Raw genomic sequence first — 23,252 nt, forward strand, 5'->3', positions numbered from 1 at the left:
CTGCCTGGAAGGAATGCCGTGTCCCTCGCCTTCCCAGCTCAGCCCCAGAGAAACACTGTGGGCGTTGCAGGCCCAGCAGGAGCACATAGGGCCGAGCCAGTCCCCTCTGCCGCTCCAAGGTAGAGCTTAGCTAACATTTCCCATCCGTCTATAGCATAATCTGGGGTGGGGAACACCGACTTGGGTGGCTTCTTTAGGTCACAGAGTCACAGGCCTGGCAGCCGGGACTCCTGACATGTACAGTGGCAGCCCAGAGAGGGCAAATGATGCACCTGAAGTCACACAGCCAGCTTCAGGCAGGGCTGGTGCTTGGCTTCCTGGAGTAGGGGAGGAGAGCCCGGCGTGGAGAGACAGCACATTGGGGTTTGTTTTTGGCAGACACGCCTCGAACCCAGAAAGCCCAAGGCTGGACCTGTTGGAACCCTCGGGAGGTGGGTGTGCCAGGCCGGGCGTCCCAGGAACTTTGGTCCGTGTTGTCTGGATGGGAGGGACCAACCAGCTTCTTCCAAGCCCAGGCCAGCTTCTACTGCTCCACCTGTCTCCCTCCCCAGGCCAAGCAGATGCCACGGGCTGCTTAAAAGGATACAGACTCTGGACTCACACAGACTTGGGTTCAGATGCTAGCTCTCCACTTTCTAGCTGTGTGACCTTGGTCCTCATGGGGCTGTTGAGGGGGTAAATGAGGTCAGCCAGTGAGAAGGTCCTGGGCCAGCCCCAGGGCGGTTGCCGTGCCTACCAGAGCACTCAGGCCCTGCCCGCCCGGCCTGTCACCCTCCACTTTGCCCACTACTCTGTCCTTCCCCGAGTCGAGGCTGAGCTGAGGGGGGATCCTCAGGGGCTGTGAGTGCTGGGGGCTGCCCATGATACGGGCAACTCGCCTTTCCTCGGAGAGCTCACCTTGCTCCTCTTTTGTTGCATTTGTGGGCGCGTGTTAGAATGATTTTTTTTTTTTTACAGCAACCTCTCTCCTCTGCAAGCAGCATTATCCAAGTTCACGCTAGTAGGAAGGAGCAGCTTGGCACACAGTAGGTGCTCCATACATGCTCCCGAGAAAGATGTTGGTGTGTCGACAACACCGCTGATCTGGGAGGACTTGCGTGGTGACCCTTAGGGAATCAGAAGTGTCCTCCCCGTTCACGTGGCCCTGGTCTTCCTTCTCTGGCTATAATGGAAACCGTTCTGCCTTCCTACTTAAAAATTAATAAAATCGTAAAACGCTGCTTGTAGGGGAGAGAGGTTGTTGTTAAAAAAAAAAAAGTCATTCTAAAACATGTCCACAAATGTAACAAAAGAGGAGAAAGGTGAGCTCTGCAAGGAAAGGTGAGTCGCCCACATCAGGCAGCCCCCAGCACTCACAGCCCCTGAGGACCCCCCTCAGCTCAACCTCGACTTGGGGAAGGACAGAGTAGTGGGCAAAGTGGAGGGTGACAGGCCAGGCAGGCAGGGCCTGAGTGCTCTGGTAGACATGGCATCCATCCCAGCACTGGGCCGGGACCTTCTCTCTAAGCCCCAGGTTCAGGAGTTGGCAAACTTTCTTTGTAAAGGGCCTGATAGTAAATATTTTAGGTTTGTGGGTTATACAACCTCTGTCACAATGACTCAGCTCTGCCACTTTTATAAGAAAGCAGCCATAGAGAAAATGTAAACATTTGAGCATGGCTGTGTTTCAATAAAACTTTATTTATAAAAACAGATGGTGGGCCGGACATACCCTGAGGGCAGTAGTGTGCTGACCCTGGCTGGCTCTTCATCTGTGAAATGGGGCTAATAGAATAGAAGCTGCCCTCCAGAGTTATGGTGAGGAAGGAGTGAGTTTAAAAGAACAAACACGTGATAAGTGCTAACTAGTTCTTGTCTGTTGGTTAATTCTATCAAATGTCAGTCTCCCAGCAGCACCGCCCAGTTGGTATACAGTCTCATTTCACAAGTGGGGAAGCTGAGAAGCAGAGAGATCGTGACTTGCCCTCAACCCTTCTGCTCATCAGTGGATGACCTGGGATGCAATTCTGCCCCCTTTGTGCCTCAATTTCCCCACCTGTATCCTCAGAGAGGGTTCACTGATGTAAAAGCACAGGGCATGATGATCACGTCCACTGTGAGGAGGGGACGTAGAGGCACAGAGAGGTGGAGTCTTTTGTGGGGGCCACCAGCTGAGACGTGGCAGGGCTGGGATTAGGACCGAGCTGGGTTTCTTGGGGACGTGAGTTACAGGTGTCTGACTCAGAAGCTGCCAGGGAGGAATGGCAGGTCCAGCTGGACCAGAGCTCTCTCAGAGTATCGTTCTCATGGGGCTGCAATCCGATCCCCCCACTTGCTTAGAGTTGGGGAGCAAGGGACCTCGTCCCTAAAGAGGAAGTGTGTTTCTAAATCAGGTGTCCTATGCCAGGGCCGGAAGGATAAGGTGCAAGCCTCTTATTAATTCTGACAGATTCCCGAAGCCCCTCCCCTGCTCGAAAACCTTCTTGTCTCTCCTTTGCAGGAACAAAAATGCTTCCAGTCCTCCATGGCTCACTCCGCTTGAGCTTTGCAGCCTCCTCTTCCTCTGGGTCCCCCAGGCTCTAAGTCAGGGTTGGCCTCTTGCTCTTCTGAAATAGTCACAGCAGGGTTTAGGGCACCCCTCTCGCTTCTCTTGATGCAGAGCTTTACACTCATGCTTAAGTCCCCCTAGCACGTCCTCTTCTCTACAGAGTCTCCCTAGATCCTCACCCATCCCCTGGGTCCCACTTTGCTCTGACAGAGATTGTCTCTGTTCTGCAGTTCTGTGGTTACCAGAACATCTCTCCGCCAGGCTGGGGGCTCTCTGAACCCAGCGCCCAGCACACAACTTGGAGCACGCATTTGCTTGTGATGCCTTAGCCCATGGTCATGCTGTTATCACCATCTAGAGGACTCCTTCTTCCAGGCTGCCCCAGGCCTGGATTTGGGGAAATGATTATGGTAACTGGATATTGAGCATCCCTGGGTACCAGGCATTTCCTCCCCCTCTCTGCAAGGCAGCAACAACCAAACTCATTTTTTTAGGTGAGGAAATAGAGACTCGGGGAGTCAAAGCAGCTGATCGTGGGTCACACAGCCCGGCAGTGACAGGGTTGGCGTTTGAACCCAAGCCTCTGTCTCCAAAGTGCATCACTGTCCCGTGACCAGTGCCCACGCAGAGCCCTTCCTCGGGACACAGCGGCGCTATGGAAGTTACCTGGGCCTAGAGGCCACTTGCCTCCCCACCAACCTGCCACAGGAAGAGTACAAACTTCCACAGTCCAGAGGATGGGTGACCAGGGCAGATGCCCCCAAGAACCTCCACCAGAAGCATCAGCACTTCAAAAACTTATTTTTTTTTTTTAATTCAGACTTGTCACTGAGTCTGTTTTTTCTTCCAATGGGCTGAAAACAACACAGTTCTGTTGAGCTGGCCAAAAAGTTCGTTTGGGTTTTCCCGTTGAGGTTGTAGGGGAAAACCCAAACGAACTTTTTGGCCAACCCAATAATTCTATAGAAATACGTGTATATATTTGTCTTGTTCTATAAAGATCATGATTGAATGGCTTACTGCACACCAGGCAGAGTGGGGAGCTCAGAGAGGTGTCGGCCGTGGTGTTAAGTTGCCCCCAGTGAAACACGGGGGCTCAGAGAGGGATAGTGTCCTGCCCAGGGCCACACAGCACTGGTTCCAATGTCATGGGGGTGAATTGTGGGCGAGAAGGTGAGAAAACAAAGTGGGAAGGGCTCTGCTGGAGACAGGGCTGGAGAGAATCTCCAGTATAATAAGCGTACTAGAAATGCTAATAGCAGCTACTATTTCTTGGGCACCTTTGGTGCCTGGCAGTGTGTTAAGTGCTTTGCTTGTATTATCGCTGGACTCTCCCAACAGCCCTATGAGAATAATACAGTCTCTAGCCCCATTTCATGGATGAGAAAACTGAGGCTGGGAGGAGTTAACATCCCCAAAGCCAATCCTGAAGCCCAGTGCTCTGGACATGCCGTGCAGAGCTCCCCCTGCGCGAGCACCCTGATACACCCCTGTGCACTCTGTCAGAAGGAAGGTGCAGGCTGAGGGGCGGCTCACAGCCCCCCGGCCTGTCACGTCCCGGCAGCAGGCAGGCTGGGAGTGGCCTGGGGGGTGCACAGGGCTGCATCTGGCACAGGTCACTGACCACATGGCCGCAGGCGCCGGGAGAAGGAGCCCGATGGAGGCACTCAGGCCGGGGAAAGGGGCTGCCCCATCCATCCTTGGGCTCTGGCCCTTGTACGCCACACGGGTGCCTCCTCCGTTGTGGCTGGGGAGGGTCCCAGGAAATCAGTCCCCCGCCCCCGTCCCGGTGCGGCCCCCAGCTCTCAGCAGCCTGATCCCAGGGATGCCCTTGCTGCTTCGCCTCAGTGGAGCCCTCAGCCAGTTCTCAATCTAAATGACAGCTGCCCTCAGCCAAGTCAACTCCAATTAATTTCCGAAGGCTTCCAGGGGCCTGGCTGAGCCGCTCCCCAGACGGAGCTGCCCCAGCGGCTGGAGCGAGGCCCGTTCCTCACCCTCGTGGGGCCTCCCAGTTGGTGGTGAGGGCCCTCCCGGCCCCTCAGGAGCCCCCATGCGTGCCGTATGCTGCCCCCACCCGATGGGACTGATGTGGAAACGCTCGGGCAGCGTTCACAGAGAAATCACTGAATGGGGGCCTCGTGTTTTGTCCTTGGCTGTGGTGTCACCCGGGGTGTTCTCAGCCCATCTGTGCGCTTCAGGGCCCTTTCCCCCAAAGCGGGAGTGTTGATACGGGACGGGGCAGGGGGAGAGAAAAAGAGAAAGAGGAAGGGAGGGAGAGAACAAGAGAAAGAGACTGAGCGAGCAGAAGAGGGGGTTGGAAACGAGAGAGCTGGAGAGAGGAGGAGGGAGAGGGTGTACCTGATGCTTGTCTGGGACATTTTACTTTTTCCTGTGACTTTGGCATCAGACAGACCCTGGCTCTGCCGCAGGCCGGCTGTATGACTGTGAGCCAGTGACGTTCCCTCTGAACCTCAGTCTCCTCCCCTATAAGAAGGGCTGGAGTGTGGGGCCCTCTCTCCCTGGGTGTTGGGTTGGTCCAATGAGATCAGCTGGGGCCCCATAGGGAGGCTGAGGTCAGTGTATCTTAGTGTCCCTTGTTATGGGAGGGCGCCTGCCTCAGCCTCCTGCCTTCATTGAATGTGAAATCTGATTACCCCGAAGGGATAGAAAGAGTCAGGGGGGTTGTACATTCACTCACCACCTTCATTTTTGAGAGGACCAGATAGGCCCAGAGAGGGAGAGTGACTTGCCCAAGGTCACACAGCAAGCAGGTGAAGAGCTGGGATGAGAATGTGAGTCTTCATTCACATATTTCATGAATCCTTATCAGGTACCTACTGCGTGCCAGGGCCCAGAGAAACTGAGGGGAGCCCGTGGGTGTCTGCCCTCAGGATCTCCATCCAGGCCAGGCTCCTCTGACCTTGACTGGTGGGAATGTTATCCCCTTGTACAGATGGGGAAACCGAGTCTCAGCAATTTGAGCTTGTCCGAGGTCATGGAACTGGTGAAGGGCAGAGTTGAGACTCGGCGGGAGGAGGTAGGATTTGAGTCCAGGTTTCTGAACATCCCAAAGCTGCCAAGTGTGGGGCAGGAGAGGGGTGGGGATTGGGGTTTGCTGTCTTCCCGCTTGGCTGGTGGCCGGCTAGACTGTCTTTGTGCCGCCTGACATCTGGCTTAGAGTTGCTGTTCCTGCCCCTGAGGCTAGAGTCGGTGAGTCCCTCGGACTGTCGACATCTCTGAAGGAGGGCACATGATGCAGGGACTAAACTTGGTCGGGCAGCCAAGGCGGGGTCCTCCGTAGGGTTGTGATGGTCTGCAGAAGGATTCCAGTTAGAGTGTGGGGGCCAGTTCCACTGGGGGCGGGTTCTTGGAGATGGGCATTAGTGCTGCATTAAAAAGCCTTGGACTTTGCTAACCACTAAGACTCTCTACTCCTGCTCTGATTGCTCGTGGCCGTTACCTGGTAGAACCTGATGGAACTTGGCGAGGACCTGGGTGCCGACCTTATCCTATTTCATAGAGAAAGAAGCTGAGTCTCAGGGAGGGAAAGTGACTTGCCCAAGATCAACCTGCTGGGAAAAGTGCCAGGGACCGAGATACAGACCTTGGTCATCTGACTCCAAAGTACCCCTGTGATGTTTTCCATCTTTGGTGGCCTGTTGCTAAGGGGCTCGGAACTCAGGATTCCCCCTTTGCCAGGGAAGATTTGTCAGTGCTTCCTTGTAACCAGTGAGGCGGTCGCTGGTGGCATCGTTACTATATGGTGGCTGGTGGGAGGCTGCCATCTGCAAGTGTGGGGCGTTGGAGGAACATCACCACGAGGCTGACAGCCAGGTAGATGCTAGGAGTCAGCAGAGGTGGGGAGGGTGTTCTAGGCAGAAGAAACATCAGGAACACAGCGGTGGAGGTGGGGAGTCTCTCTTCGAGAGACGGTATAGCTGAGAGGTGAGGCTGGAGGCCCAGGAAGGAAGCAAGCCAGGTCATGGGAAGCTGGAGACTTTATCTTGGGGGCACTGGGGAGCCACGGAAGGTGTACGCAGGAGAGGGGCCTGCTCCGGTGGGTGCTTCGGAGTTTCTCACCCAGCTCACAGGGGAAGATAGGTGTGTGGGCCAGCGCGGAAGCAGAGAGAGCAGCAGGGTGGTTGCTGCAGGCAGGAGTGGGGGCCTGGACCAGGGTAGAGGCAACGCAGCAGAAGAGAAGCGGATGAATGTTGGAGGCAGTCTCTTCCCTCCCTGGGGCCGGGCTCTATGCTTGGGGAAGAGTGATGCCCAGCACTAGCCGGGGTGCAATGGCCCAGCCTTTCTTGGAGATGGGGATTAGGAGCTAGGAGCGTCTGGGGGTACGTGGATGTGTCTGGGGGCCCTAAGGGACGGCCGGGCTGTAGGACAGAGGTGCCGAGAACAGGTGGCTCAGCCCTGCGGCTTCCAGGCCTGCCTGCCTCTGCTTCCAGGCCCAGTGGCCCTGAGTGGCAGCTGTCACAGACACCCGTGTCTCCCCGCTGCCAGGTCCAAATAAAGGAGAAACCAAAAACCATTTCCCTTTGTCGGAACCTGGCGAGGGTGAGCCGGGCGAGAGTCATTCGCTGTTGTGTTCTGAGGCCCACATGCTGCTTATATAAGCGCTGAGTTAAAAATACGCACGGAATTCTACTTCCCCTGCTCCGCCTGGGATTGCACCCCAGGGGCCCCCGAGCCTTGGTGGGCAGGGGGCGGGGCAGGCCCCCGGCACCCAAGGAGACCACGAAACTGCCCCACGGCACAGGGTGGGCGCACGGCATTCCTAGCTCTGCCTACCTCCAAAGCCCTGGGCTGTTAGCGTATAGAAACTATAATAATCCTCAGAGCAGCGACCCTTTTCTGAGGGCGCATTATGTGCTAAAGTTTTCACCCTTGTCATCTCACTTCCTCCTCCTCCAAGCCTGTGAAGTAGGTTCCCATTCTATAGCCCAGGTGACCACCTTGCTTAGGCCGCACCCTGGATTAGCACCCAGGGAGCTCCTGACCTGGGTTTTATTTGGAGCCCACCCTTGACCCCCATAATCTAGCCTCCCCTCTGGGGGACAGAGGGACAGGAGGGGACCAGGCAGAAGTTCCCTCTCTGAGGGTTCAAGGACAGAGCGGTGGCTGTGGGTACCACTGAGGCATCACTTCAGCTACCGTGGCGCGTGGCAGCTATCCCCCCCACCTCCCCACTCCCGGAACTCAGGATGCTCGAGCACGTGGCCCACCCAAACTGGAACCCATTCTCGGGGGATACTGAGTGCAGAGCAAGGCAATGACAAGGCCTGTTTTGCTGACTTCAAAAAAAGAAAAACTCAGCCCCCTCCGTGGGCGGCACCTCCAGAAGTGCAATGAACAACGAGCTGTCCCATTGGGTAAACACATGCACATCTTTTCCCTTCTCCCTTCACCCAGTCGTGGCCAGCCAAAGGGTCACTCAGCCGTCTCCCTGCGTACTCCAGCCGGCCGTCCCAGCCCGGCCGGTCCCTGCCGGCCAGTCGGCAGCCACACAGGGCCGTCCTCCTGGCGTTGGCGGGAGCGCGCTGAGTGCTAAGCACTTTACATGGATCATTTCACTTAATCCTCATCACTGCCTGCATGATGGCCAGTCCTATTGTTTCCCCCATTTCCTAGGACTGAGGTTCAGAGAGCTGAAGTGCTGATGTGCACGGAGGTCCGGTGCTCCACAGACGGCAGGCGTGATCCTTGTGGAACCCATAGGAGGAGTGGAGTTCCATCTGTTATTCACACGGTCACTTTTTGGGCACTGGCTGAAGGTTCTTTCCTTCCCTTCGTAGGATTTACCATCCCTTTTGTGGATGGGGAGGTGCTGAAGACAAAATCCGACATGGTCTTATGTTGGCGGCAGGGTGAGCTGAAAGCAGCCGGTACCTGGATAGTGTGATGCCAAGTCTGCAGTGTTCAGGGAGGCGGCTCTAGGAAGGGGCCGGATGGGTCAGACAGGGCTTGTGCACGTGGAGAAAGGGCAGGGAGAGCCTTTGGGGGGAGGAAGAGCCGGGCATCCCAGCTCCAGGCCCTGCGCCTGTGCGTGGGGACTCAGGTGGTCCGTTGTGGCCAATAGGGGGATGACCTTAAAAACCTCCCCGCGGTCCTTCCTTGCTGGGCAGGCACGCCATCCTGTCCTGTGAACCGGAAGCCTCTCCTCTCAGCCCCTGTGCTGCCCGGGGTGAGGCACCTCGTGGTTATACATTTTGAATCGATGCTGTCCCCAGCCTCCACGCCTCAGGAACTGACCACCCACAGGCAGGGCGTCATCAACTCTTTTGTAGGGTCTCTGCCAGCTGCCTTGAGCCACGCCCATGGGAATCACCATCGCCAAGTTACAGATGAGGAAACTGAGGCCCTGTCGGTGGGGGCCAGCTGCCCAGGTTGGAGGGTCTGGGATTCCATCTTGGCCTGACCTGCAGGGAATCCTGGGCTAAAAGGAGAGGGCCAGTCCCACAGATGGTGACCTGGCCTCGGGTGACCCCTGGACAGCTCCCTGTCCCTTGGGGCCTCAGTCTTCTCCTCTGTCAAACAGGGCTGAGGGTCCCTTTACAGTCCACGCGTAGGCCCTAGCTGAGCTGATCAGGCCAAACCTGCCCCTCCCCACACAGCCACAGTCTGATGGGGGAGGCCAACAGCCAACAGTGGAAAACAGGACAACACCCATCAGGTTCTGCGGTGTCTGCCAGTGCCGGGCACTGAGTAATTCCAGGGTCTCCCCCAACCCTGGGAGCTGGGCGAGGGGGTGGTTTTATCTCTGGGTCCTGGCGTGGGGGCCGGCATGCCTGCTGCCCCAAGGAGCGGGGCCGGGGCAGGCCCTGACTTGAGGCGGCTCCCGTGGGACTGATTTATCGGCAGCCACTCGGCAGCCCAGGGGAGCCGCGGTCCTAGGGAGTGTTGGGTCCCACCAGCTGGAATGAATCGGCGGGAGGATGAGTTTGGTCATGCTTGGATTGTCAAGAACTGGAGTCATATTCTCTCCTAAAAACATTCCCCGTGGATACCAGACCCAGTTGCTTGTCCCAGGCAGAGGCTGGGGAATCCTGTGCCTGTGCTCTGTGACGTCGGGCAAGCCCCTCGCCCTCTCTGAGCCCCATGTGCCCTCTCTAAAGTGGGGAGAAGGGTCATCCAGCTGCCAGGCTTGCTGGGGGATGGAGTTAGATAATACATGGAAGTGTTCGACTGTGTGCCTGCCACGCCCTCATTAAATCCACTCCAAGTGAGAAGAGCAGCTCTCTGTGGTTTTGGCGCAAGGCATGCGTTTGAGTCGTCTGTAACTTGGGAATAAAGCATTGTTGGGAAATTTGGCCATTCGGAGAAGTCTGGGAGCATCGCTGAGCAAACCCAGCTCTCGTGAGAGTCCTGGTCCTTCTGTGTCCACCTTCCTGGTGCTAAAGCCACAGAGCAAGGGAACCAGGTGTCAGGAGATCATGCCTGCGTCTTGTCTTTCTTTAGCTATTGCAGACTTTGGCAAGGGGCCTCAGTTTCCTTCCTGTAAAATGGGCACAAGCATTGCTGTGTCAGCTCCTGGAGATAATGTGTGTAAAGTGCAGTAAGGAATCCCTTTCAGAATTTCTCTCTCTCTCTTTCTCTCTCTGGCAGATGCTACTCCTTCCGCCAATCTAGATCTCGCAGTGCTCGGAACAAATTTCCTTTTGGAGGCATTAAGCAGCAGGGTGTCACTGGGAGCAAGGCAAGCGTGGGCTCAGGCGCAGAGGTGTGAGGGCAGTGCATCAGTGTGGCTGGAATCCAGGGCCCGCTGTGGGCAAGGGGACCCTGAGTTTGGTACCCATACCTTTGCTGGGGTCACGGCGTCCCAGCTTCACCACCTCTAACAAACTTTGGAACCTCAGGCTCGGCACCTCAGCTTTCCCGTCCACAAAATGGGCAAAGAGTCCAGATTCATGGGCAGGAGCATGCCCAGCTGGCCAGTCTTGAGGGGACGAGACTTGGAGGCTTCTAGATGGTTGCAAGGACCCCTCACCTCCTGACTCCCCTCCCCCACCCCAGACACGTTTGACAGTCCCAGCAGCCCTGTCTGGGGATGTCAATGTATGTCAGGACATGTGTTACAAGACCCTGAGGGAGACAGCATCACCCCCACTTTGCCAGTGAATAGAACTGAGGCTCAGAGAGGGAAAGTGTCAGACCTCGTCCACACAGTAGTGGGTCTGGGATTCAAGCTGCAGTCTGTGACTCCAAAACGACTGTGCTATGACACTGTCTCCCAGCCTCGCTGTCAGATGCAGGAGGAAGAGGAAGACAGTGCCTTGTTTCCTGCTGGAATCTGCAGGCTTACACCACGCCTGGCATATAGTAAGGACTCAGTGAAGGCTTGTTCATTAAATGAAGGAAGAAGCAAAGAAGAGAATCTTCCCTCCCAGTCCCAGCTCCTCCCAAGAATGCAGGTCCCGAAGCTGGGTGCCTCTGGGGCTCCAGGGTGGGGACCCCAAACCCAGTTAGTCACACCTGGCCTTGGCTGCCTGGGCCCATCCCTCTGGGAGGATTTTCTCTGCAGGCCGTGGCTCAGCTCTCGGGGGAAGCCTCCCCCTGATCCCAGAGGGTGGGATGGGCGGGGTGACTCCTGCCTGGCATGGGGCCCTGGCTGGGCCTGCACAGTGTGCTGAGGAGGGCGGGCCGGTCGTGGAGTTCAGTATCTGGGTGTGCTCCCTTGGCCGGAGCTGGGCCCCCACCCCCAGTTCCAGCTTTTCTCACTTCTGCTGAGTCAGAAGTTCACCATCAGCCTATCTTCAAACCCAGCTCTGCCTCATCCTGGCTGTGTGACCTTGGGTAGGTCACCTTGCCTCTCTGAGAGTCAGACTCTGAAAAAGGAATAATGAGAATAATCATCATTTAATAGGCCTCAGAACAGAACTATTGGTCACTGGGCAGCAGTAAATTAGAAGTCCTCTGAAATGACTGCTCCATTCCTTCCCTGCCTCAAGACTCCCAATTCCTTGTTCTCTTCTAATATAATTCATACTAAGGTGTGAATGGTTGTCAAATTCTTTTCCCTCAAGTTGTGTCTAATCCAAGCAATTCTACCATCTGTGCTGTTTCTGGTGCTGTGTGACTGAATGAGAAGGAAATTAAGGGGATTTTTATTGAGGGTGTAGGAGAGCAATAGACTCGCTCACCCTTATCACCTAAAGTCCTTTCATGCAGCAGCTGGGGAGGGGCAAAGGGCACTGTTGTGGTTGGGGAGTCCACACTCTTAGCCTCTACTGCTCTGAGCAGTTTGGCACTGTAAGGAAGTTCCCAGAACACAGCAGTCCCTTAGCAAATGTCTGTCTGGAGGCTGATAAGAGAATGGTCTGTATTCTAGACCTGGACCAACCTCCCCTCCCCTGTTTCATCACATCTGATGAACTCCTATGCATCCTTCAATGCTCAGTTTGGATGTGCCTCCTCCAGGAAGCCTTCCCAACTTACTTCAGGTCTGGTTAATCTTTTGGGAACTCTGTTCCATCAGAGATGGGAAAACCCTGAGTTTATCCTGCGTAACACCCCTATTTCCCAAGGGGGGAGGGGAAAAACAAGACCCAACAGGAGGTCTTCCCTTGGCTAAGGTCTCACAGCCCAAGTCAGAGGCAACAGCAGGAGGATTCGAACCACACATCTTTAGATCTCCTTAGACCGTCTTTAGGCATGAAAAGAGGACCTGGACATGGCCTCTCTTCTCCTGCCTCTGCCACTCTACCCCCATTAGGGCCTCCTGCAGAGTCCAGCACGCAGCTAACCTCCTCTCTTCCTTCTTTCTCTGCAGCCCACGACCTCCCCGTGAACAAGGCCTCGGCAACGCAGCCTGGCAGCCACTTGCAGTGCCTGTCTGTCCACTGCACCGATGACGTGGGTGATGCCAAGGCCCGAGCCTCCGTGCCCACCTGGCGGTCCCTGCATTCTGATATTTCCAACAGATTCGGGACATTCGTGGCCGCCCTAACTTGAATTAACAAGAAATACCCAGTCTCCCACCAGGCCCTTCCCTCCCCCTTCTCTGTCCTCTCCCCGCTCCACCTGACCCCACCTCTACCCTGCTCTGTTAATTTGAAAGGGCCACTATTGCTGAGGGGATGATTTGTTTTTCTAGGTTGGTACCTGCTTAGTGGCATATGGACCGGAAAGGGTTAATTTAAAGGGAAAAAAAAAAAAACCTCAAAAATTTTTTTTAAAAAAGAAACTTGTCTGCCACGTATGTTACCAGTGTTAACCCTTCTGCAGTTAGCAAACTTTTGCTGAAGCCTTTTTCCTGCTAGGTAATTCCCATTTTTCTGTAACCTTGGCATACGTTTTTTAGATGACCTCTTTCCTTGTTTTATTTTCATGCTGCTGTATGTCCAAGTATTGTTATTTCATAATAAGACAAGAGTTGCTTTCCTTTTTTATTCTCTTTTAGTGTTGTTCCTCCCCACCTCCCTCCCCACCGCCTGTTTGTTTTTTTTTTTTCTTTTCCTTTTTGCTTTGTTCACTGCTTATTAAAATGGAAATCCTGGAGAATAGTAGTTCTGGAATATTGCCGGGTGAGAGTCAAATTGTCATCACAATATTATATATTGACACCCAACTGTCATCAGTCAGGCAGGAGCCAAACAATTAATGCCCCCCTTAGGTATTCCGCCTGGGATTTTGTTTTGTCTGTTCCCTAAGAAAATAGAGATATATATTTTCGTTCCTACAAACACACACTCAGCCTTCAGCTCCGTTTTCTCTTCTGCTGGAAGCTGCCTTTCACTGCAGTTGGAGGTGATGACGTATCCAGCCTGCTCTGTGGGAAGGAGTCGGAATGTTCGACAGTGGTGTTTTCTCTCCTTTTCTGGGCCTCTGCACAAACGCCCAGGCTCTGAATTTTCACTCTGTGCCGAGCAACCCTGGTCCGCGTGGGGATGGTGCCTGTCCAGCACCCAGAGGCTCTGGGGGCTGCAGGCTCCTGGCTCGGCTACGGCCAGGCCGGCTGGGTCTGGGGTGCTGGAGTTGAAGGGTCAGTTCTCAGCCCTGACCTTTCCTGACATCTGTCCCCAGCCAGGCATCGGGGGAGAAGGAGCAGGACTGGCTTATCTCTCCCACTTCTCCTGTTCCGTCTCCAACCTGGGCAGCCTCCCATCCTTGGGAGGGACCAGGCTTTCGCCAGCACTTTTCGAGGGGCTCTTTAAGTGAGGGAGCCCCCAGGCTCTGCCTGCCAAGCCCCCCTCCCCCGAGCCTGTGTGTATTCTTTGCAGGGGTTTGCAGACTCCTGAGGGCTAGAGCAGGGAGAAAGGGACTGGACCTAGTGACTTTGATTCTTGGGCCTTTTTTTAACCCTGGAATCCACCCCCTCCCCCTTTTGATTTAATCTCAGCCTGTTGCGAAACCAGAGCCACGTCTCATGCGTCTCATGAAGGAACAACTTCTTTGAGTGGAAGTGAGGGAACGGCCGGGCAAGCAAGGCTGCTGGACCCAGCTGAGGCCTGTCACCTGGTCCTCCCAGGGCGGCGGTCCATGGAGGACCAGAGTTGCCAGGGGTGGGCATCTTTGGGTGCTGTTGATGATTCCCAAGGGCTTGTGTGACTCATGGGGGTGGTTGGGGGGCACTCAGCTTCCAGGTGGGCCAGACAGGAAGTGACTGATATCATGTCACCCAAGTCAGTAACTCTTCTACTCGCTTTCAGTTTCCGTGAACGAGCATCTTACTACGTGCTCTGTGTTGAGCCTTGCGTGCCCCCTCCATCCTCCCCCTCCCATGCCCCGTGTCCCCAGAGTTTGCAGACCTGGCTTTTTCTAGCAAGTGACCTGAAGGCTTTGGGCTCCCCATACAACACCCACATTGTTTATTTCAAAGAACTTTTCAGCAAAGGGAGAAGAGCATCCAGAAAAATCTGGCTCTTTCCATTCCACCCGCCTTGTCTTTCCCTGGGCCGGCCCTTCTGGCTCGGGTCTGAGTCTGATGGTCCGAAGTTCTTGCACAGGCAGTCTGACCAGGGTTGACCCCGGCCCCTGCAGAGGGCAGGCAGATGCAGGTGGTGTGAACTGATCAGCAAGAAGAAAGTGGGAGCTGCCTCAGTCCCGGGTTCTGCCACCAAAGGAGAGAAAAGGGGAGGGAAAGTCCCTGCTGCCACCGGCTGCGGGAGAGGCAGCCCATAGCCTGAGCAAAACTCCATGCCCCCTCTGATTCCACAATGTACAGCTGTTTGAGAGCTTCATCCTTTTATTTCTTAAACAGGAATGATTTCTCCTGAATTGCTTAAGGCCGGGGAGCCAAGTATCTTGACTTCTGTCTTTGACTTTCCCTGCGTTGAGTCCATCAGCACATGGCCATCTGCTCATGGTCCTAGCAACCTCGGAAACCCGTGAAGTTTTAAACTTTCTTGCTCCCCATGACCCCAGAATGGAACAGCTTTAAAAATAGCCTTAAGCGAAAGGATGTTATTTCATTAAATTTGGTTTAATGGAAAGAATAAAAGCAAATTAAAAACACACCCAACCCACAAGACTCCAAACACTGGTAATCGGTACTGCATAGCAAAACTCTTCGGGAAAGAATATGAAAACGTTATTGCACATGTAAAATATGAAAACTTAACTCTGCTGTGTGTTAGGCAATCCTGTAATCTTTTTTGACTCTTCAAAGAAATTCATTTCTGAAATGCTTGGTTGGAAGACTGTGACAATAGCTCATGAAATTGAGTGTTATTTTTTTCTTTCTTTTTTAAAAAAATATGTAAAGTGCAGTCTTCTGTATTCATGCATATTGTATATACCTGTATATGTTTTCCTGAGCAGCTAAATAACAATAAATATGACGTTAATGGTGACTGTGGTACATTTGTGGGCGGGGCTTGCTTCATTTTTTCTCTACCCCCGCTCCCCTGTTTCCATGGGTCTCTTCAAATTCCATGGGGGTCTGGATGCTGTAGTGTGTGTGTGTGTGTGTGTGTGTGTGTGTGTGTGTGTGTGTGCCTGTGCACGTGCACATGTGTGCATTGATGCTGTTCTAAGTTGGGTCATCTCAGAATTTCTCTACTTTGCGCTGTTGACTTTTGGGCTGTATAATCCTTTGTGGTGGGGGAGGGGTGGCTGTCCTGTGCACCGTAGGATGTTTAGTAGCATCCCTGGTCTCTACCCCCTAGATGCCAGTAGCATCTCTTCTCCTCTCCCCTCCCTGTGACAACCCCAAATGTCTCCAAACATTGCCCAGTGTCCTGTGCGGGGCATGACCCCTGGGGCTGAGAACAACTGGTGCAGGAGGGAGCGAGGGGCTGGGCGGCGGGGTAGCATTCAGGTGGCTGTGCTGTGGGATGGTTTTTCTTTTGGGTCCCAGCATTCAGATTCCAGTAAGCTTTGTTACCTCTTGCAAGTTTTGTCGGTTCTCAGCTCCTCCTTTTCCTCGTCTATGAGATGAGCAACTCATGGAGTCATTATAGGAGATGGTTTGTGTGGACGCAGCACCTGGGAGGGCTCCACGTATTCTACAGACACTGTTCACGTCACGTCATGATCGGCTCACGGCACAGCTGACAGCGTTTGGAGGCGGGCTGTCCTGAGTTGGATGCTGCTTCCTCAGCTTACAGCTGTGGGCCATGGGCAAGTGGTATAACCTGCCTCCATTTTTTTGTCTCTAAAAGGGAGCAAATCACATCTCGCTTGAAGGTTACTATGTACTCCAGCCCATAAGCCCTATAAAAGCTCCGGCTGTCCTGTGGGCCACCCACTGGGCAGCGTCTTCAATCTGGCACCTGCAGCCTCAGACTTGAGGTCATAGCAGAGCCTTAGTCTACAAAGGGGAAAGTGTGGTGAGGAGGAGACAGACAAGTAGATTGGCAGATAACAGTGAGGGGAATATGCCCAATAACCCATGGTGGTACGAGGGATGAATGTCACTCTGAGAGATCCATGAACCCCATGTAGGAGGCTTAGGGAAGGCTTCCTCCAGCAGGTCATGCCCAGGTAGGGTTTTGAAGGATGAACAGGAGTTCACCTTAATTGTGTGGTATTTCTTCCCTTCAATTTCTAAAGTTTTCTTTTTCTTTTTTTAAAAAATATGTGTTTATTATTTATTTATTTTGGCTGTGTCTGGTCTTAGTTGTGCCATATGGATTCCTCCTTGCAGCATGCAGGCTTCTTAGTTGTGGCATGGGGACTCTTAGTTGCGGCATGTGGGATCTAGTTCCCTGACCAGGAATTGAACCCAGGCCCCCTGCATCAGAAGCATGGAGCCTTAGCCACTGGACCACCAAGGAAGTCCCTAAGGTTTTCTCTGTACAGTTGATCCATGAACAATGTGGATTTGAAGTGCGCAGGTCCACTTATACACAGACTTTTTTCAGTAGTAAATACTACAGTACTACACAGTTGGAACTGGTTGAATCCATGCATGCAGAACCTCAGACATGGAAGAACCACATATAAGGAGAACCGACTATAAATTCTATGTGGATTTTCGGCTGAGGGCAGGCCAGCACCCCGACCCCTCTCATTGTCCAAGGGTCAGCTGTGTATGTGAGAGCATATTTGTTAGAATGTAAAGTTTTAAGGACATGCTCTCTATCCTCACTTTAATTTGGAGGAGCTTAAAAATCTCTTCAACCTTTAAAGGTCTCCTTTTCAAAGTGGCAGTGGTATGTGATTGTGTTCAGTACCCAAGGAAGGGAAGAAAGGTAACAGAATGGTGACCACCGGGGGTGGGCATTTGGGAGCCTTCAGGTTGGTGTGAAATGAATGGATGAGTGAGTGAAGGGATTCATGTCTCAGAGGGTTCATGAACCAGAAGGACCACGGACTGGCATGTTGAGGGGGGAATGGGATCTTGAGATACGGGTGGAGCTGCAACACTGGGGTGTGTGTTGGCCCCGGGGAGGGCAGGGTGGGACTCCAGCTTCAGGCCGGTGCGTCTTGCAGGTTGGTCTTTCCATATTGACAGAAACACCATCTTAGCCAGGATCTTAGAAAAGATCAAGACCAGAGTAAAACATGGATTTCCCTAACTGACAAGGGGATTTGTAGGAAGGACCTCACTGGGGAATCACAATTGGGCTGTAAAGGAGATAGAGGGTGTGGAAGGTGCCAAGCTTTTGTCCCCAGACAGGGCTGACTTGACCGGAAGAGATTGGGAGCGAATACCCAATTCTGCAGTTATAACAGTATCATAGGATGAGGATAAGACCCTAATATGGCAATTATAATATAGTCTGATGAGGTGTCCCAGGAACCTTGAAAAAATTTTTTGTTGAGATAAAAATTTGCATAACACAAAATTCACTATTTTAATGATTTTAATCTGTATAATTCAGCCACTTTCAGTATATTCACAATGTCACGCAACCATCATTGCTGTCCAATTCTGGAATGTTCTTATCACCCCAAAGAGAAGCCCCAGACCCATATGCAGTCAATCCCAATTACCCTAGAGAGCCCCTGGCAACCACTAATTTACTTCCTGTCTCTATGGCTTTGCCTCTTCTGGACATTTCATATAAATAGAGTCATATAATATGTGGCTTTCGGGTCAGACTACTTTTACTTAGCGTAATGTTTTCAAGGTTCCTGGCTTTCTGTGGCTACATAGTATTCCATTGTACGATATACCGCGTTTTGTTTATCCATTCACCAGCTGACGGTAATTAGGATGGTTTTTACTTTCTGGCTGTTGTACGAAGGGCTGCTGCGAACATTCACATACAAGTTTTTGTGTGGATGTATGTTTTCAATTCTCTTTGGTATCTTCCTAGGAGCAGAACTACCTGGTCACATAGAAACTCTGTATTTAAGTTTTTGAGGACCTGTCACACTGTCAGCTACAGCTACATCTTGGAAGGAGGTTTTGGTTTGTTTACTTAACCCAGGGTTCCCTACTACCCCATTTTCACATTTAAAAAATTGAGGTATAGGGACTTCTTCTGGTGGCGCAGTGGTTGAGAATCCTCCCGCCAGTGCAGGGGACATGGGTTTCGATCCCTGGTCTGGAAAGATCCCATATGCCGAGGAGCAACTGAGCCTGTGTGCCGCGATTACTGAGCCCAAGTGCTTCAACTATTCAAGCCTGCATGCCGAGAGCCTGTGCTCTGCAACAAGAGAAGCCACTGCAATGAGAAGCCTGTGCACAACGAAGACGCAGCACAGCCAAAAATAAATTAAAAAAAAAAAAAGAGAAAAGACTGAGGTATAATTTACATGCAATGAAAGGCACAGATCCTAAGTGTATAATTTGATGTGTTCTCACATGTGTCTACACCTGTGTAACCCAAAGCTCTATCAAGATTACACATTACGACACACTCCCCAGAAAGTTCCCTCCTGCTCCTTTCCAGTCACCAACCCACCTCTAAAGCAACAACTGATTGGATTACTATCACTGTTGCTCCGTTTTGCCTGTTCTTTAATCTCGAATGCCCTGTAAATGGAATCAAACAGTCTGCAATCTTTGGGGTCTTATTTCGTTCACCCTGTGTAATGCTTTTGAGTTGCAAGAGTTGCATGAGTCAGTAGTTTATTCCTTTTTTATTGCTGAGTAGTATTTTATCAAATGGATATACCACAGTCTGTTTATTTACCCGTCGATATGCTTGTCAGTGGTTTCAGTTTTGGGTTACTAGGAATAAAAGTACTGAAGATTTGTGTACAAATTTGTGGCTGGGTCATATAGGAGGTGCATGTTTTCCTTCTTAAGAAACTGAAACCATTTGTCAAAGTCGTTGTGCCACTTTGCATTCCCACTGGCACCATCTGAGAGCTCCAGTTCCTTCCAACACCCTTACCAACACCTGCTACTATCCATCTTTTTAACTTAGCCAGTCTAGAGTGTGTGTAGTGATATCTCATTGTGATTGTAATTTTTATTTCCCTAATGATGTTGTGTGTACTTTCATGTGCTTGTTTGCTCTCTGTATATCTTTTTTGGTGAAATGTCTGTTCAAATTCTTTGCCCAATTATTTACTCAGTTGCTTTTCTTTTTGTTTTTGGATACAAGCCCCTTCTCTGTGTGTTGCAAATATTTTCTCCCAGTCTGTGGTTTTTCTTGTGGTGTCTTCTGAAGTACAAAAGTTTTATAATTTCACAAGTTCCACAAAGTCCATTTTATCAACTTTCTTTTATGGCAAGAGCCCTTTGTGTCTTCCCTGGGGTCCTGCTTTCTTCTAGTAGCTTTATGGTTTTACATTTAGCTTTCATGTTGAGCTTTCTATGATACATTTTGATTAAGGTTTGCATATAGCATGAGGCAAAGGTAAGAGTTCTTTATTTCTAGAATATCCCGTCACCTCAGCACCATTGGTTGAAGAGATTTTCCATTCCTCCATTAGGTTGTTCAGCACCCTTGCTGGAAATCAGTTGACCGTGTATGTGTGGGGGTATTTTTGGACCCTCTGTTCTATTGATTTAGTTGCCCCTCTTTTGCCACATGGATAAATTGTAAGCTGGGCTCTCATGCGAATTTTGGTAAGCTCTCTCTGAAGAGCGGGCAAGAGAGGGAGTCTAGAAGAAAAGATCAGAGTGTCTTACCGTAATTCTAACATAAACATCTTGAAAGCAAGACAATGTCACTGCTGCCTGATGAGGGCCCCTGGCCTGAGAACTTCTCTCTAACTTTTTTTTTTGAAAACGAGGTCAACTTGTCTGAGAGAGATGTTAGAGACTGAGTAGCAGTGAGCAGAGACGTCCTCCTTGCCGCACTGGAAAGGCTTGGAGAGAGTTGCAAAAGGAGTGACTTCATCACTAGGAGGCTGGGGATTGCTCAAGGCTGCATTTGGGCACCTCCTGTGCCATCCTGCCCCAGACTTCCCAGAAACGTTGCTCAATCTCTCTATTTTACATGCAAAGAAATGGAGGCTCAGAATGTCCAGTTCAAGGTCATGCAGCAGGTCAGCAGCAGAGCCAGAACCAAATGCCCTGCCTCCCTGCCTCCCTGCCTCCTGCCACTAAACTGGGCCTTGTTCTAAGACCCGGCCTCAGGTTAACGGGAGGGCAGGGTGGCTCCACGCAGGAGGAAGTTTGTTTTGTTCACCTTGGTATCTGCAGCAGCTAGCACAGGGCCTCACACACAGTAGGGCTGCACTAGTTACAGGTCAAATAAAAGGGACTATTGGTGGTTCCCTCTTTCTTGCTTGAAGCCCTGCTTGCCTTTGACTGCTGTTGGGTTAACGACTGGAAAATGGGGCTTGTGTCTGGGCGTGGGAGCTGATTGTTCAGACTCTGATTCTGGCTGATGTATACTTCTGGGGCCACTCGTGGCTGTGCTCACAAAACCCACAACAGGTCACGAGTGAACCCTCTTATGTGACTAATACACTTGAGGAAGGAAATAGAGGGTGACAAGGGATTGCTTAGGAATGCCTCCCCGAAGAAGGCTGGGGGAAGGGACTGAGAAAGTCAGGGGAGCAAGCCAAGCAGAGATCTGGACAGCAGGAACAGCACATGCAAAGGCCCTGTGGTGGGAATATCTTTAGACGTTGGAGGAAGAGTGAGGTGGCCAGGATGATAATGTTCTGATGGGCCCAGAGTTTGTAGAGAGGCAGGACAGCAAGGGGCTCTCAGAAACTGGTCTCCGTCCTCTGAATCTCTTCCTCTGGTGCATTTAAAGACAATAACTGAAATAAGCATCCTCTTTGTCCCACTCTTCTCTCTTGGGATCCCAGAGTTTAGATTCTGATCCCACTTTCTGCCTTATTACCTGGGCCTGGCCCGTGTCCCAGGGTCTCTGTGTCCCTGGCTCCTCTCGAAGCTCACTGGTTATCAGTCATTCATCTCACTTTCTTTCGCTGAGGGAAGTGATACAAAGATCTGTGTGTACAGAGGCTGCCAGGCCCAAAGGGACAGCATCAGGGTCTGGGGGTGCAGGGAAGGGGACCCCCGGAGGCTGCAGGGAACGGTTGTGATGCTCCCTGCTTGAACTGGGAGCTCCACTTTCTCTGGCAATGGTTTGGGGCTCCAGTACTGTTCCGGGCTTGCAGGGATGGGGAGGGGATCGCGAGTGCTGCCGGCGCCGCTGCTGTCACTGGCTGCTGTTCACTGAGCGTGTGCCCAGGGACTTCCCGACCATCCGCCGGAAGCCCAGGCTTCCTGTCCCCAATTTCTGGGATTCTCACCCAGTTCTGCCTGACTCCCCATCCGCAACTCTGCCTGCTGCTCTGCAGCCGCTGGCAGGCCATGGTCCAGCAGGGCATGAGATGTGGTTTGAACAGATGGTGCGAGGAAGCCTATGCTCAATTCCCCCCTAACTGGTCAAGGGTCCCCTCTCTGGGCCTTAGTCTTCCCACTTGAAAAATGGGCTTAAATGAGCACCTGCCTCAGAACCTCCCAAAGCAGGGCTTCCCTGAGAGAACAAAAGAAAGAAGGGAAAATTGAAAATGGTGAATGCCAGCGGGAGTTGGGGGAACACCCTTGCTTGTTATTGGAATCTGTCCAGTCAAGGGTTATTGATCGCCTGCTGTACTCCAGGCGCTGCCTAGGTGCTCACCCTGCACAGTCGATGCTCAGGCAGCCGTGAGAGGCGGTCTCGGCATCCTTCCTAGTTTACAGGTGGGGACAGTGAAGCTCAGAGACCTGGAGCCTGTGGGCTGAGGTCGCCCAGGAGGTGGGTGGCTGGCTGGATTTGCGTTTGGGAAGCTCACAGCTCTGAGTTTGTAGGCTGGCAGTGGGGGAGGGGGGTCTTCTTCTATTTGTACTTTTTATTGGGATTTGAGCAAACAGGGCTTTAACCTCACCCTTCCCTGAAAGGTCCTGTGGCTACCTGGTTTTTCTAGGGAGGGTGGAGACCCAGCAGGAACAGCAACCCAGGTCTGGCATTGTCCCCTTAGTTGTCCAGATAGGGGTGTTAGCCTCATTCTATGATGTGGGACGTGACAGGGAGAAGGGAGGGGCTAGGTGGCAAATGGCCCATCAGCTCTAAATCTTGATCTCTGGGTGGCGGCTGCTCTCTGAACCTCAGTTTCCTCATCTGCAAAATGGGGCCAGTTTTAGCACCTATCCCATAGAGATGCAAGGATTCAAAGCAGTAAGAGGGCTTTGCATGGTGGCTGCTCTGAGCAAGTATCTGGTACATGTCAGCTGCTCTTGGTGGTAGAATTAACCATTATGTGCCTTGGTTTCTCCCTTTGCAAAAGGGAGGTAGTGATAATGAAAAATAATAGCAGATACTCCTGTGATGCTATGTGCAAGGGCTTGATCGAAGCATTTTACTTCCACTGATGAGTTATATTATAATAACAGCATAGGAGGGCGGCTCTATTACGAGCGCCATTTTCCGGAGAAGGAAGCTGAGACACAGAGAGGTGACACTTCGCCGAGGTCACCTGGGCAACTCCCCCTCCTGGAGCCATGAGGATTCAATCATGCTAAGCATAGGGCTAGGATTGGCCAGCCGCTAACAGGCAATACAAATGAAGATCAGAGAGGTGCAGCCACTTACTTAAGGGCACACAGCCTGCCAGTGGCAGAGCAAAGGCCCAATTTGGGTCTTTCAGGTTTAAGGCGTCATGTCTTTTTTGCTCTGCCTGCCCTGCTCTGTGCCCTGCATGCAGTAATCACTGGACGAATGCTCTATTCCCTGCCCAGGCCAGGACCTGGTCAAATTTCCCACCCCTTTTGGCTGGGAGGAGAGTCTGGGAGGAAGAGGCTCCAGATTTTGTGCCTCCCCTTGCTCCAGCTCCAGCTGTGTATGGGCTGAAGGCTGGGCCAGGAGGATGCTCCTGGCAGCTCCCCTCCTGCCCTCTGGTGGGAGGTGGGAACTCCCTCCTCTTGGAACTGGAGCCC

The 23,252-nt window shown here is 52.4% G+C and overlaps 1 protein-coding gene across 4 annotated transcripts in view; it reads left to right on the top strand.

The window, feature by feature from the left end:
- Positions 1–15,315, top strand: part of MN1 (MN1 proto-oncogene, transcriptional regulator) — a 47,142-nt gene extending 31,827 nt beyond the window's left edge. Inside the window, exon 2 of one of the 4 annotated variants that reach the window (XM_057746590.1) lies at positions 12,300–15,315. In XM_057746590.1, the coding sequence (XP_057602573.1) occupies positions 12,300–12,481 (182 nt within the window). In that variant the 3' untranslated portion in view covers positions 12,482–15,315. Of the gene's footprint in view, positions 1–957; positions 1,131–2,757; positions 2,857–3,021; positions 3,148–12,299 lie in introns of those variants that run through there. The other 3 variants (XM_057746591.1, XM_057746592.1, XM_057746594.1) reach the window with 3 other exon arrangements.
- The last annotated feature ends 7,937 nt before the right edge of the window (positions 15,316–23,252 follow it).

The sequence above is a fragment of the Hippopotamus amphibius genome, chromosome 8 (assembly GCF_030028045.1).
Source record: "Hippopotamus amphibius kiboko isolate mHipAmp2 chromosome 8, mHipAmp2.hap2, whole genome shotgun sequence".
In the NCBI taxonomy this organism is placed as follows: domain Eukaryota; kingdom Metazoa; phylum Chordata; class Mammalia; order Artiodactyla; family Hippopotamidae; genus Hippopotamus; species Hippopotamus amphibius.